Source organism: Anser anser (assembly GCF_964211835.1).
Source record: "Anser anser genome assembly, contig: HAP1_SCAFFOLD_795, whole genome shotgun sequence".
Taxonomy (NCBI): domain Eukaryota; kingdom Metazoa; phylum Chordata; class Aves; order Anseriformes; family Anatidae; genus Anser; species Anser anser.
The window spans coordinates 1-14,204 of record NW_028153824.1 but is presented as its reverse complement, the minus strand read 5'-3'; the positions used below and the strand labels follow the sequence as shown (position 1 = coordinate 14,204).

The window sequence follows — 14,204 nt, the reverse complement described above, 5'->3', positions numbered from 1 at the left end:
AGGAAGCCCCTCTCGATCAGGTACTGGATCCCCTTCTCCGGCTTCCTGTGAAGGAGGCGGGCGCGGGGTCACCCCAACTGCTGTGGGGTTCCTGAGCCGCCCAGACCCACCCTGGGGACGCTTGGGGTGACACCGTGCCCTCTGCGGGGCGTCACTTTGTCCTGGCAAGAAGATCACCTGGAACATCGACTTCTGGCTACAGAGTCACCTAGAACGTCACCTTCTCCTGGCCATAGGGACACCTAGATCGTCACCTTGTCCTGGCTGTCAGGTCCCCTAGACCTCACTTTGCCATGGCTATGGAGCCACCAAAAATGTCACTTTGTTTTGGCTGGAGGCTGGTCTAGGATGGCAACCTATCTTCCCTATAGGACCACCTAGAACATGACCATGTCCTTCCATTGCACCATCTAGAACATCACCATGTCCTCTTATAGCACCGTCTAGAACATCACCGTGTCTTTACTAGAGAACCACCTAGAACAACACTCTGTCCTTGCTATAGGGCCACCGAGAACACCACCATGTCCTTCCGTAGGACCACTTAGAACATGACCTCATTTTTACAATAGAGTCACAAAGAACGCCGCCGTGACCCTGCTGTAGGGTCACAAAGAACAAAACCACGTCTTTAATATGGGGCCATCTAGAACGTCATTATGTCTTTACTATAGAGTCACCCAGAACACCGCCACGTCCTTCTATAGGGTCACCTAGAACGTCACCTTGTCTTCATTAAAAGACCACCAAGAACATCATTTCATCCCTGCTGTAGGGTCACCAAGAACATGACCGTGTCTTTAACACAGGGTCACCTAGAACACCACCGCGTCCTTCTGTAGGACCACCTAGAACATCTTCATCTCCACCATACAACCACCAAGAACACTACCCTGTCCCCCACCACAGGGCCACCAAGAACGCCACTTAACTCCCCTATAGGGCCACCAGAGCCCAGCCCATCTGCAACATGGGGCCGCCAACCCCCCCCCCCCACCGACCCCCCCCAATTTCCCAGCTCCCCCCTCACTTGTTGAAGAGGTTGAGGCCGATGCGGTACTGCCGCCGCTGCACCACGTCGTTGTTGAGCGCCGGCGAGTCCCAGCTCTGCCGCGGCTCCCGCTGGTACGTGGCTTTGCCGGGGGGGCCAGCGGGACCGGGGGGTTGCGGGGGGGCTGCGGGGGGTGGGGGGGGTGGCGGGGGGGCCGCCGCAAGCTGTCATGGGATGAGGAACCCGAGGAGCAGTTGAGGGTCTCGTTGGAGTTGGAGCTGCTCCCCAAGCTCTCGTTGTCCCCTCTGAACCCTCCTCGGCGGCAGGGGGGGGTGGGGGGGTGGCGGGGGGGGAGCGGCAGGGGGGGCAGCGGGGGGGGCTTCGGGGTGGAAGCAGCGGTGGGGGGGTCCGGCACGGGGCAAGGTGCCCCCCCCGGAGCCTTCGGGCTCGTAAGGACCCCCCCGGTTGATGGAGCCGCGGTCGGAGCGGTCGCTGAGGTCGGCCGAGCTGTCGCTGGGGGGCTCCACGGTCAGCAAAGGGGGGTGCCCCCCCCCGTGCCCCCCCCCACCACCACCCCGTCCCCGGCACTCTAAACAGGGGGGGCCACGGCGAGGGGGTTCCTCAGGCCCACCCCCCACCCAGCGCTCGGATGGCCCGGGGGGGTTAGAGGAGGGGGGAGGCGGAGGTGGGGCGGGGGGTGGTGGGGGGCCCCCCCCGCTTTCCGGGGGGGGCTCGGGGCTGGGGGGGCGCTCGGGGGAGCGGGGGGAGCCGGGGAGCCCCTCGTCCAGGTAGAGCGTGACGTCGCTGGCAGAAGTGGCGGCGCTGTCGGCCGCAGGGGGGGCTGGCGCCCCCGGGGGGCCCCCCCGGCCCCCCCCCAGGGCCTCGTCGATGGAGGCGGCCAAGGACTTCACCTGCGGGGATGGAGCCCCCCCAGCGTCAGCCCCCCCACCTGCGTTGGCACCCCCGGGACCCCCCCCGGGACCCCTGTGTCCCCCGGGACCCCTCTGACTGCCAGCCCCCCCCCCAGGGTCACCTGTGACCCCCATGAACCTCAGGGCCCCGTGCCCCCCCCAAGTCACCCCGTGACCCTAAGACCCCCAGTGACCCCCCCATGAACTCTGGTGGCCCTGTGACCCCCCAGGTGGCCCCCAAGTCCCCGTGACCCCACATGACCTCCATGTCCCTCTGACCCCCCATGGTCCCATGGCCCCCATGGCCCTATAACCCCCCATGACCCCTATGTCCCCATGACCCTCATGACCCGCCATGATGACCCATATCCCTATGACCCCCATGACCCCCCCATGCCCCCCATGACCCTATGACCCCCATGGCCACCATGACCCTATAACCCCCCCGTGGCCCTATAACCCCCAAATCCCTATAACCCTCATGACCCCCCCATATCCCCCATGACTCCCCCATGCCCCCCATGACCCTATGACCCCCATGGCCACCATGACCCTATGACCTCCCATGATCTCCCTATGTCCCCCATGACCCTATAACCCCCCATGGCCCTATAACCCCCATATCCCTATAACCCTCATGACCCCCCCATGCCCCCCATGACCCCCCCATGCCCCCCATGACCCCCCCCCAGCCCCCCAGCCCCCCCCCCTACCTGCTGCGCGAACGCCTCCTCCAGGTCCGCCCCCCCGGGGCCAAAATCAGCGGAGGCCGAGAGCTGCCGGGGCGGGGGGCTTCCTCCACCCCCCCCGCCCCCCCCTGCTTCGGGGGGGCCTCCCCCCCCATCCAAGCCGGCCCTACAAGACCCCCCGTAGCGGGGCGCCCGGCGCGGCCCCCCCAGCACCCCCTCGTCCAGCGAGGCGGGTTTGCCTTGGAAATAGGGCGGGGGGGGCGGGGGGGGCCCGGGGGGGCCGGGGGCGGGGGGGCCGCGGTCGTACTCCTCGAAGGAGAACTGGAGGCGGAGGCCGGGGAGGGCCAGGCGGCGCGCGCGCCCCCCCTCGCTGCGCAGCCGCTCGAACTTCTGGGCCATGCGGTAGCGGCGGAAGGCGGCCTGGATGGTGCGGGCGGCGCGGCGCGTGCGGAAGTAGCCCCCGTACTTGCGCTCCAGCATCTCCACCTGCGGGGTTTATGGGGGGGGGGGGTTATGGGGTTTTGGGGGGGGTAAAGGGGGGTTTGGGGAGGGTTACAGGGTTGTGGAGACGGGGATGGGGGGAGTGGAGGGGATATGGGGGCGTGGAAGGGGATATGGGGTCGTGGTTGGGTATATGGGGTCGTGGTTGGGGATATGGGGTCGTGGTTGGGGATATGGGGTCGTGGTTGGGGATATGGGTCGTGGTTGGGGATATGGGGTCGTGGTTGGGGATATGGGGTCGTGGTTGGGGATATGGGGTCGTGGTTGGGGATATGGGGTCGTGGGGGAGATGGGGAGGAGGAGACGGGGAGGAGGAGATGTGGATATGGGGTCGTGGTTGGGGATATGGGGTCATGGTTGGGGATATGGGGTCGTGGTTGGGGATATGGGGTCGTGGTTGGGGATATGGGGTCGTGGTTGGGGATATGGGGTCGTGGTTGGGGATATGGGGTCGTGGTTGGGGATATGGGGAGGAGGAGATGGGGATATGGGGTCGTGGTTGGGTATATGGGGTCGTGGTTGGGGATATGGGGTCGTGGTTGGGGATATGGGGTCGTGGTTGGGGATATGGGGTCGTGGTTGGGGATATGGGGGGAGGAGATGGGGATATGGGGTCGTGGTTGGGTATATGGGGTCATGGTTGGGTATATGGGGTCGTGGTTGGGTATATGGGGTCGTGGTTGGGTATATGGGGTCGTGGTTGGGTATATGGGGTCGTGGTTGGGTATATGGGGTCGTGGTTGGGGGGAATACGGGGTAGTGGGCGAGATGGGGAGGAGGAGATGGGGGTATGGGATTGTGGTTGGGTATATGGGGTCATGGTTGGGTATATGGGGTTGTGGTTGGGGATATGGGGTTGTGGGGGAGATGGGGATATGGGGGCATGGAAGGGGATATGGGGGCGTGGAAGGGTACATGGGGTCATGGTTGGGGAGATGGGGTCATGGAGGAGGAGATGGGGTTGGGGAGATGGGGATGTGGTCATGAAAGGGGATATGGGGTTGTGGTTGGGTATATGGGGTCATGGAAGGAGGTATGGGATCATGGAAGGGGGTATGGGGTTGTGGAAGGGGTATGGGGTCGTGGTTGGATATATGGGGTCATGGAAGAGGATATGGGGTCATGGGAGAGATGGGGAGGAGGAGACGGGGAGGAGGAGATTGGGAAAAGGGGTTGTGGTTGGGTATATAGGGTCATGGTTAGGGATATGGGGTCGTGGGCGAGATGGGAAGGAGGAGATGGGGGTATGGGGTCGTGGTTGGGTATATGGGGGCATGGAAGGGGATATGGGGTCGTGGTTGGGGAGATGGGGTTGAGGAGATGGGGATGGGGTCATGAAAGGGGATATGGGGTCGTGGAAGGAGGTATGGGATCATGGAAAGGGGTATGCGGTTGCGGAAGGAGGTATGCGGTCGTGGAAGGGGGTATGGGGTCGTGGTTGGATATATAGGTTCATGGAAGGGTACATGGGGTTGTGGTTGGGGATATGGGGTCATGGAGGAGGATATGGGGTCATGGGGGAGATGGGGAGGAGGAGACGGGGAGGAGGAGATGGGGATATGGGGTCGTGGTTGGGGATATGGGGTCGTGGTTGGGGAGATAAGATCACGGAGGGGGAGATGGGGCCATGGAGGGGGAGATGGGGTCAGGGAGACGGGGGATGGGGGCGTGGAGAGAGAGATGGGGTCATGTAGGGGGAGATTGGGGTGAGGGCGTGGATGGGGACATGGACGGGGAGATGGATGGGGACATGGGGTCACGGATGGGGTCATGGGTTTGGGGAGAGGAACACGGGAATGGGGCCACGGACAAGGGGAGGCAGACCACATGGGGCTGGGGGACTACCATATGGAGACGGGGACCACCATATGGGGCCAGTGACCATCGTATGGGGCTGGGGACCACCACATGGGTTTGGGGACCACCTTACGGGGCTAGGGACCATGATACGGGGCTGGGGACCATCATATGGGGTTGGGGACCACTTCATGGTGCCAGGGACCATCATATGGGGCTGGGGACCACCACATGGGACTACTGACCATTATATGGGGCTGGGGACCACCACATGGGGCTGGTGACCATCATACGGGGCTGGGGACCACCATATGGGGCTGAGGACTACCATATGGGGACAGGGACCACCACATGGGGCTTGGGACCACCATATGGGGATGGGGACCATCGTACAGGGCTGGTGACCATCCCATACGGCTGGTGACCACCAAACACGGCTGGTGACCACCACGTGGGGCCGGTGACCCCCGCACGGGCCCGGTGACCCCCCCGTGGGATTGGGGGGGTGCCCCCGGTACCTTCTTGTCCTGCAGGTCGGTGGAGAGCTCGTAGCTGTCGCTCAGAGCCTTCGGCCTCTTGCTCTCCTCCTCCTCCTCCTGCTTGCGCAGGGCCACGCTGGCGGGCTGGGGGGGCAGCCGGGACCAGGCCAAACCCGGGGAGCCCCCCCCGGGCCCCCCCCCGACCCCCCCAGGTCCTTGGGGGGCCGGTTGGGGCAGGCCGCGGTACGGGGGGGGCCGCCCGGGGCTGTCGGGGAGCGGCCCCCCGCCCTCGCTGCCCGGCGCCTCGCCGTCCACGCTGCGGGGACATCCTGGGGTCACCCCCCCGCAGGGACCCCCCCGAGTCCCCACCCCGAGACCCAAGCGTCCCCGACGCCCCCATACCCGAAACTTCCCCAGGATTCCCCCCCCCCCCCAAAGTGCCCCAACACTACCCCGAAGGTGCCTTGGGGCAGCCCTATAGGGGCTGTGGGGACACGGGGACATGGGGACATGGGGATATGGGGACAGGGTGATATGGGGACATGGAGATGTGGGGACATGGGGACACGTGGACATGGGGACACGTGGACATGGGGACATGGGGACACGTGGTCACAGGGATATGGGGACACGGGGACATGGGGACACGTGGTCACGGGGATATGGGGACATGGGGATATGGGGACATGGGGATATGGGGACATGGGGATATGGGGACACATGGACATGGGGACATGTGGTCACGGGGATATGGGGACATGGGGACACATGGACATGGGGATATGGGGACACATGGACATGGGGACATGTGGTCACGGGGATATGGGGACATGGGGATATGGGGACATGGGGACATGGGGACATGGGGACATGGGGACACGGGGATATGGGGACACGTGGTCACGGGGATATGGGGACATGGGGACATGGGGACATGGGGACATGGGGATATGGGGACATGGGGATATGGGGACACGTGGTCACGGGGATATGGGGACATGGGGATATGGGGACATGGGGACACGTGGTCACGGGGATATGGGGACATGGGGATATGGGGACATGGGGATATGGGGACATGGGGACACGTGGACATGGGGACACGGGGACACGTGGACATGGGGACATGGGGATATGGGGACACGTGGTCACGGGGATATGGGGACATGGGGATATGGGGACATGGGGATATGGGGACATGGGGACACGTGGACATGGGGACACGGGGACACGTGGACATGGGGACATGGGGATATGGGGACACGTGGTCACGGGGATATGGGGACATGGGGATATGGGGACATGGGGACACGTGGACATGGGGACATGGGGACACGTGGACATGGGGACATGGGGATATGGGGACACGGGGATATGGGGACACGTGGTCACGGGGATATGGGGACATGGGGATATGGGGACATGGGGACACGTGGTCACGGGGATATGGGGACATGGGGATATGGGGACATGGGGATATGGGGACATGGGGACACGTGGACATGGGGACATGGGGACATGGGGACATGGGGACACGGGGACACGTGGACATGGGGACATGGGGATATGGGGACACGTGGTCACGGGGATATGGGGACATGGGGATATGGGGACATGGGGACACGTGGTCACGGGGATATGGGGACATGGGGATATGGGGATATGGGGACATGGGGACACGTGGTCACGGGGACATGGGGACACGTGGACATGGGGACACGGGGACATGGAGATGTGGGGACACGTGGGCATGGGGATATGGAGACACACGGACATGGGGATATAGGGACATGGGGACACGGGGATATGGGGACAGTTGGGCGTGGGGACATGGGGATATGGGGACACACGGACATGAGGACATGGGGACGTGGGGACATGGGGATATAGGGACACAGACACGGGACACAGCCATGGGGGCACGGGGACATGGGGGGACACACGGACAGGAGGACACGTGGGCATGGCGACATGGGGACACACGGACATGGGGACGTGGGGACAGGGGGACACACGGACAGGGGACACACGGACAGGGGGACACATGGACAGGGGGACAGGGGGACACACGGACAGGGGGACACACGGACAGGGGGACACACGGACAGGGGGACACCACCATGGGAACATGGACGCGGGGACGCAGCCATGGGGACAGACGGACATGGGGTGGGGGGGGACACACAGCCACGGGGGGGGGGGGGGGTCACAGCCATGGGGCCACAGGGACACGGGGAGGGGACACACGGCCACAAGCAGCCCCCCCCGCGCCCCCCCCGCCCCGATTCGTTCCCCCCAGGCCCAGACGTGCGAGGATTGGGGGGGGGGGGGGTGAAAGCCAGGCCCCCCGGGGGAAAACTGGGGGGGGGGGGGAAATTTGGGGGGGGGAGGAGAAATTTGGGGGGGGGAGAAGTTGGGGGGGGGAGTTGGGGGGGAGGAAATTGGGGGGGGAGGAAATTGGGGGGGGAGGAAATTGGGGGGGGGAGGAGAAATTTGGGGGGGGGAGGAAATTGGGGGGGGGAATTTGGAGGGGGGGGGGGGGGGCAAATAAACCGGGGGGGGGGGTTGGGGGATGCAGGGGAGGGGGGGGGAGGAGATTGGGGGGGTCGTGAGGGTTTGGGGGGGGGTCGTGAGGATTTGGGGGGGTCGTGAGGGATTGGGGGGGGTCTTAAGGATTTGGGGGGGGTCTTAAGGATTTCGGGGGGGGGGGTCGTGAGGATTTAGGAGGGGGGGGGGGCGCGGGGGGGCCCCGACTCACCCGTGCAGCAGGCGCTGCCGGAGCGGCCCCCGCCGCCGGTCGGCGGTGCATTGCAGGCACCACATTTATTATTTTTTTGGGGGGGGGGGATTTTAATTTTTTTGGGGTGGGGGGGTATTATTTTTGGGGGGGGAGGGGGTCCCCGCTCTCCTCCCGCCGCACCCGGCCCGGCTGGCGGCGGGGGAGGGGGGGGGGAGGAGCCGGCGGCGGAGGGGGGGGGGCATAAAAATAAAGGGGGGGGGCGGCATAAAAAGGGGGGGGGGGGCAAAAGGGGAGGGCACAAGGGGGGGGGCACGAAAGGAGGGGGGTAAAAAGGGGGGGTGAAAAGGGGGGGGGAAAAGAGGGGGGGAAAAAGGGGGGGGAAAAAGGGGGGAAAAAGGGGGGGGGAAAAGGGGGGGCATAAAGGGGGGGCACAAAGGGGGGGTGCTTTTGGGGGGGGCGCAAGCCGCTTTCAATTGGGGGGGGTTGGAAATCGCTGCCCCCCCCCCCCCATATCGAGGGGGGTCCCCTGTTATGGGGGGGGGGGGGGCACGGGGAGCTGGGGCGCATGCGCGGGGCGCCCCCCCCCCCCCGTCCCCTCCCTCCCCCGCCCCGTGGGGTGGCGGTCGCCATGGAGACGGGGGGCGGGGCCGGCGGGATGCCGGGGGGGGGGAGGGGGGGGTCCCCGGCTGGAGCCCCGCCCCCCCCCCCCATCCCCCCAAAAATAGCCCGGAGGAGGCGTCGCCATGGAAACCGCCCCCAAACAGCCCCCCCCCCCCCAAAATGGTAGGGGGGGGGTGTCCCCAGGGGCCTCCTATAGGGCCCTGCGGGGCTGTAAGGGGTCCTATAGGGCCCCCTGGGAGCTTGGGCGGCCCCTGTGGGTCCCTGGGGACCCGTCAGGTCCCCTATAGGGCCCCTATAGGGTACCTGCAGGTCTATAGGGACCCACACGGCCCCTATAGGTCTATGGGGACCCACACAGCCCCTATAGATTTATAAGGACCCACACAGCCCCTATAGGTCTACAGGGACCAACACAGCCCCTATAGGTCTATAAGGACCCACACAGCTCCTATAGATTTATAAGGACCCACACAGCCCCTATAGGTCTACAGGGACCAACACAGCCCCTATAGGTCTATAAGGACCCACACAGCTCCTATAGATTTATAAGGACCCACACAGCCCCTATAGGTCTATAGGGATCCACACAGCCCCTATAGGTCTATAAGGACCCACACAGCTCCTATAGATTTATAAGGACCCACACAGCCCCTATAGGTCTATAGGGACCAACACAGCCCCTATAGATCTATAAGGACCCACACAGCTCCTATAGATTTATAAGGACCCACACAGCCCCTATAGGTCTATAGGGACCAACACAGCCCCTATAGATCTATAAGGACCCACACAGCTCCTATAGGTCTATAGGGACCAACACAGCCCCTATAGGTCTATAAGGACCCACACACAGCTCCTATAGGTCTATAGGGACTCACACAGCCCCTATAGCTCTATAAGGACCCACACAGCCCCTATAGGTCTATAAGGACCCACACAACCCCTATAGATCTGTAAGGACCCACACAGCCCCTATAGCTCTATAAGGACCCACACAGCCCCTATAGGTCTATAGGGATCCACGCAGCCCCCATAGGTCCTCAGGGGTCTATAAGGGGTCCCTATAAGCCCCGAGAGCCTGTATGGTCCCTGTAGGTCCCCAGGGATCTCTGGGGGACCCTCGAGGCCACTGTGGTCCATATGGTCACTGGGGATCCATACAGCCCCTATAGCTCTAGGGGGATCCATATGGTCCTATGGAGATCCACGTGGCCCCTATAGGTTCCTGGGGGTCTTTAAGGACCCCTTGTAGGTCCCCCGGGTCCATGTAACCCCTCTAGGTCGGTCCCTATAGCACCCAGACACGTGACAACGCCCAGAGAGCCCCTACGCTGTGCAGCCCACGGAGCACTAAAGGGCCCTATACCACCCTGGGGGGCTCTTTGGGGCCCATATAGCCCCTCGCGGTCCCTCTACCGCCCCTATACCACCTTATAGGGCTCTATGGGGCCCCTATAGCCCCTTACGGCCCCTCCACTGCCCCTATAGCACCCCGTGGGGCTCTATCGGGTCCATATAGCACCTATAGCGCCCTGGGGGGGGGAGCACCCATGGGATGGGGGGGCACGGATGGACGGACACGGGTCGCTGTCCCTATAGAAGGGGGGGGGAAGGGGAGAGGAAAGATAGGGGGGAGGGGTCACCAGAGGTCACGGGGGGGGGCTTGGGGTCACAGGGGGGGCTTGGGGTAAGGGGGGGGGGCTTGGGGTTTAGGTGGGGGGGGGGGACGCAAGGGGACACGGGGTGGGGGGGGCATAAAGGGGAGGGGATCCCATAGGGCTGCGGGATCCGGTGGATCCCAAAGGATCAGAGGAGGGAGGGGAAGCGGGGGGGGGGGGGCAGGATCTGCCCCACGGCGTCACCGGCGGGTCCATGCCCCCTCCCCCCCCCCCACGTCCCCCCGTGTCCCCCCCCCCCCCGGTGTCCCCACTCACGTCTCGCCCTCCATGCTGGCTCGGGGGGGGGGCCACAAACTCCTGCCCCCCCCCTCCCAACCCCACCCCGCCCTTCCTTCCCCCCCCCACCCCGCCCATGTCCCCCCCCCGCCCCGGCCGGACGCGCGGACACAGGCCGGACGGACGCACGGACGTCCTGCACGGGGCGGGACGGGGGGGGGCCCTGGCACGAGGAGGCCCACGTGCGCCCGCGGGGGGGGGGGCACGCACGGCCAGCAGCTCGTCACGCAGCCTTGCACGGCGTTGCACGCCATTGCACAACCTTGCACGAGCTTGCACGGCGTTGCACACCATTGCACAACCTTGCACGAGCTTGCACATCCTTGCACCACACTGCGCAACCTTGCACGGGGTTTCACACCATTGCACAACCTTGCACCACGTCGCACAACCTTGCACGGTGTTGCACACCATTGCACAACCCCGCACGGCATTGCACACTGTTGCAGGGCTTTGCACAACCTTGCGGGACATTGCACAACCTTGCATGGCGTTGCACACCATTGCACAACCTTGCACAGAGTTGCATGGCCTTTAACAGCATTGCACAACCTTGCACCATAGCGCACAACCTTGCGCGGTGTTGCACACCATTGCACAACCTTGCACGTTATTGCACATCCTTGCACCACGCTGCGCAACCTTGCACAGCGTTGCACGCCATTGCACAACCTTGCACCACATCGCACACGCTTGCATGGTGTTGCACGCCATTGCACAACTTTGCACGGCATTGCACACTGTTGCAGGGCTTTGCACAACCTTGCGGGACATTGCACAACCTTGCATGGCGTTGCACACCATTGCACAGCTTTGCACAGTGTTGCACGGCCTTTAACAGCATTGCACAACCTCGTACCACGTCACACAACTTTGCACAGTGTTGCACACCGTTGCGCAGCCTTGAATGGCATTGCACAACCTTGCACGGCTTTGCAGTGTTGCATGCCACCGCATGACGTTGCACGACTTTGCACAACCTTGCACCATAGCGCACAACCTTGCGCGGTGTTGCACACCATTGCACAGCCTTGCACGGCATTGCACAACCCCACACGGTGTTGCACAGCGTCGCGCAGCGTTGCACGCAGTTGCGTGACATTGCATGGCTTCGCGCAACCTTGCACACCATTGCACAACCTTGCACACCCTTGCACACCACTGCACAACCACGCGTGATGTTGCACGGCTTCGCACGGTGTTGCACGCCATTTCATAGCATTGCACAGCCTTGCAGGGTGTTGCATGGCTTTGCACAGTGTTGCACGCCATTGCACAACCTTGCAGGGTGTTGCACGGCTTCGCACCGTGTTGCACGCCATTGCACAACCTTGCAGGGTGTTGCACGGCTTTGCACCGTGTTGCACGCCATTGCACGGCGTTGCACAACCTTGCAGGGTGTTGCACGGCTTTGCACAGTGTTGCACGCCATTGCACGGTGTTGCACAACCTTGCAGGGTGTTGCACGGCTTCGCACGGTGTTGCACGCCATTGCACAACCATGCAGGGTGTTGCACAGCTTTGCACAGTGTTGCACGCCATTGCACAACCTTGCAGGGTGTTGCACAGCTTTGCACAGTGTTGCACGCCATTGCACAACCTTGCAGGGTGTTGCACGGCTTCGCACCGTGTTGCACGCCATTGCACAACCTTGCAGGGTGTTGCACGGCTTTGCACCGTGTTGCACGCCATTGCACGGCGTTGCACAACCTTGCAGGGTGTTGCACGGCTTTGCACAGTGTTGCACGCCATTGCACGGCGTTGCACAACCTTGCAGGGTGTTGCACGGCTTCGCACCGTGTTGCACGCCGTTGCACGGCGTTGCACAACCTTGCACACCATTGCACAACCCTGCGCACCGTTGCATTGCCCAACCTTGCACGCCATTGCAGAGCCTTGCACGGTGTTGCCCGGCTTTGCACAGCGCTGCACGCCGTCGCACAACCGTTGCACAACCGTTGCACGCCATTGCACATCCCTGGGGGGGGGCTCCCAGTTCCAAGGGGGGGGGAAACACTCCGGTTGCCATGGCGATGCCCCCCCCCGCTGTCACGCCTCCCCCGGCGCTGTCATCGCTGTCACCGCCGCCCGCGCCGTCGCGTGGCAACGGCCCCGCGTGCGCCCGGCACCCCGGCAACGTGCCCCCCCCCCCCCCCAAGTGACAACCCCCCCTCCGCGTCGCGACACGACGGGCCCGTCGCGACGTGTCGGCGCTATCGTGACATGTCGGCCCTATCGCGATACGCCGGCCTCGTCGCGATAGGGCAGCTCCGTCGCGATATTCACCCCCCCCCCGCACCCCACGGAGCAGCCCCAGGGGGGGTTGGGGGGGGGGGGGCAACCCCAGGGTGAACCCAGGTATCGGGTGGGGGGGGGGGGGGCGAGGGATTTTGGGGGGATTTGGGGGATTTTGGGGGGCGGCACTGACCTCACCGTCCTCGAGCTGTCCCGGTCCGACCTGGGGGGGGGGAGAGGGGGGGGGGTCAGAGAGCAGCTCCCCCCCCCCCCCCCCCCAAAAAAAAATGCCCCCCACCGCAAACCGGGCACGGGGCCAGGCTGGGCAGACGGGGCGGCCGCGGGGGGGCCGTGACGCGCGTCCCCCCCCTCCCGCAGCTCCCGCAGCTGCTCTCCCACGCCATACTGGGGGGGGGACATAAAGGGGGGGGGTCACGATATAAAGGGGGGGGGCACCGGTCCTTACTTGCGCTGCAGCGTGGTGGCGGGGCTGGTGCTGGCGCTGGTGCTGTGGCCGCCCCCCCCGGGGCTGGAGCTGCGGCTCAGGGCCCCCCCCAGTCCCGCTCCCAGTCGCGGGGGGGGGCCCCGCCGCAGCGCTCCCGGGGGCAGGGGGGGGCGAAGGGCCCCTCCCGGTCCGTACGGGGCTGGTAGGGCCCCTCGCGGCCGCGGTAGGGCAGCTCCCGGTCCATGTGGGCGGCGTAGGGGACGTCCCGGTCCGTACGGGGCTGGTAGTGCCCATCCCGGTCCATATGGGACGCGTAGGGGACGTCCCGGTCCGTACGGCCGGCGTACGGTAGCTCCCGGTCCGTACGGGATTGGTAGTGCCCGTCCCGCTCCATATGGGGCTGGTACTGGAGGTCCCGCTCCAAGCAGCCGTGGTACTGCGCCTCCCGGTCCATACGGGTCTGGTACTGCGCCTCCCGGTCCATATGGGGCTGGTATTGCCCGTCCCGGTCCATATGGGGCTGGTATTGCCCGTCCCGGTCCGCACGAGGTTGATACTGCGCCTCCCGCTCCATATGGGGCTGGTATGGTGCATCCCGGTCCGTACGCGGCTGGTATTGCCCATCCCGGTCCAGATGGGTCTGGTACTGCGCCTCCCGGTCCATATGGGGCTGGTATTGCCCGTCCCGCTCCGTACGGTAGGGTCGGTCCGCTCCTTACGGCTCTGGTAGGGCCGCTCGTGCTCAGCGCGGCTGCTGTAGGGTCCCTCCCGGTCCGTCAACACCTCGTATGGCCCCTCGCGGTCCAAATGCGTGGGGTAGGGCCGGTCCCGGTCCGTACG

At 64.5% G+C, this 14,204-nt stretch overlaps 1 protein-coding gene across 1 annotated transcript; it reads right to left on the bottom strand.

The window, feature by feature from the left end:
• Positions 1-5: 5 nt before the first annotated feature.
• Positions 6-10,740, bottom strand: LOC310891405 (IQ motif and SEC7 domain-containing protein 2-like; the record flags this gene model as incomplete). The annotated part of the gene is given in 7 exon segments (XM_083853671.1): positions 6-45; positions 1,031-1,206; positions 1,209-1,368; positions 1,370-1,902; positions 2,616-3,077; positions 5,408-5,684; positions 10,664-10,740. Coding segments are annotated over 7 exon segments (1,662 nt in total), but the record flags the coding sequence as incomplete, so codon positions are not given.
• Positions 10,741-14,204: the final 3,464 nt, after the last annotated feature.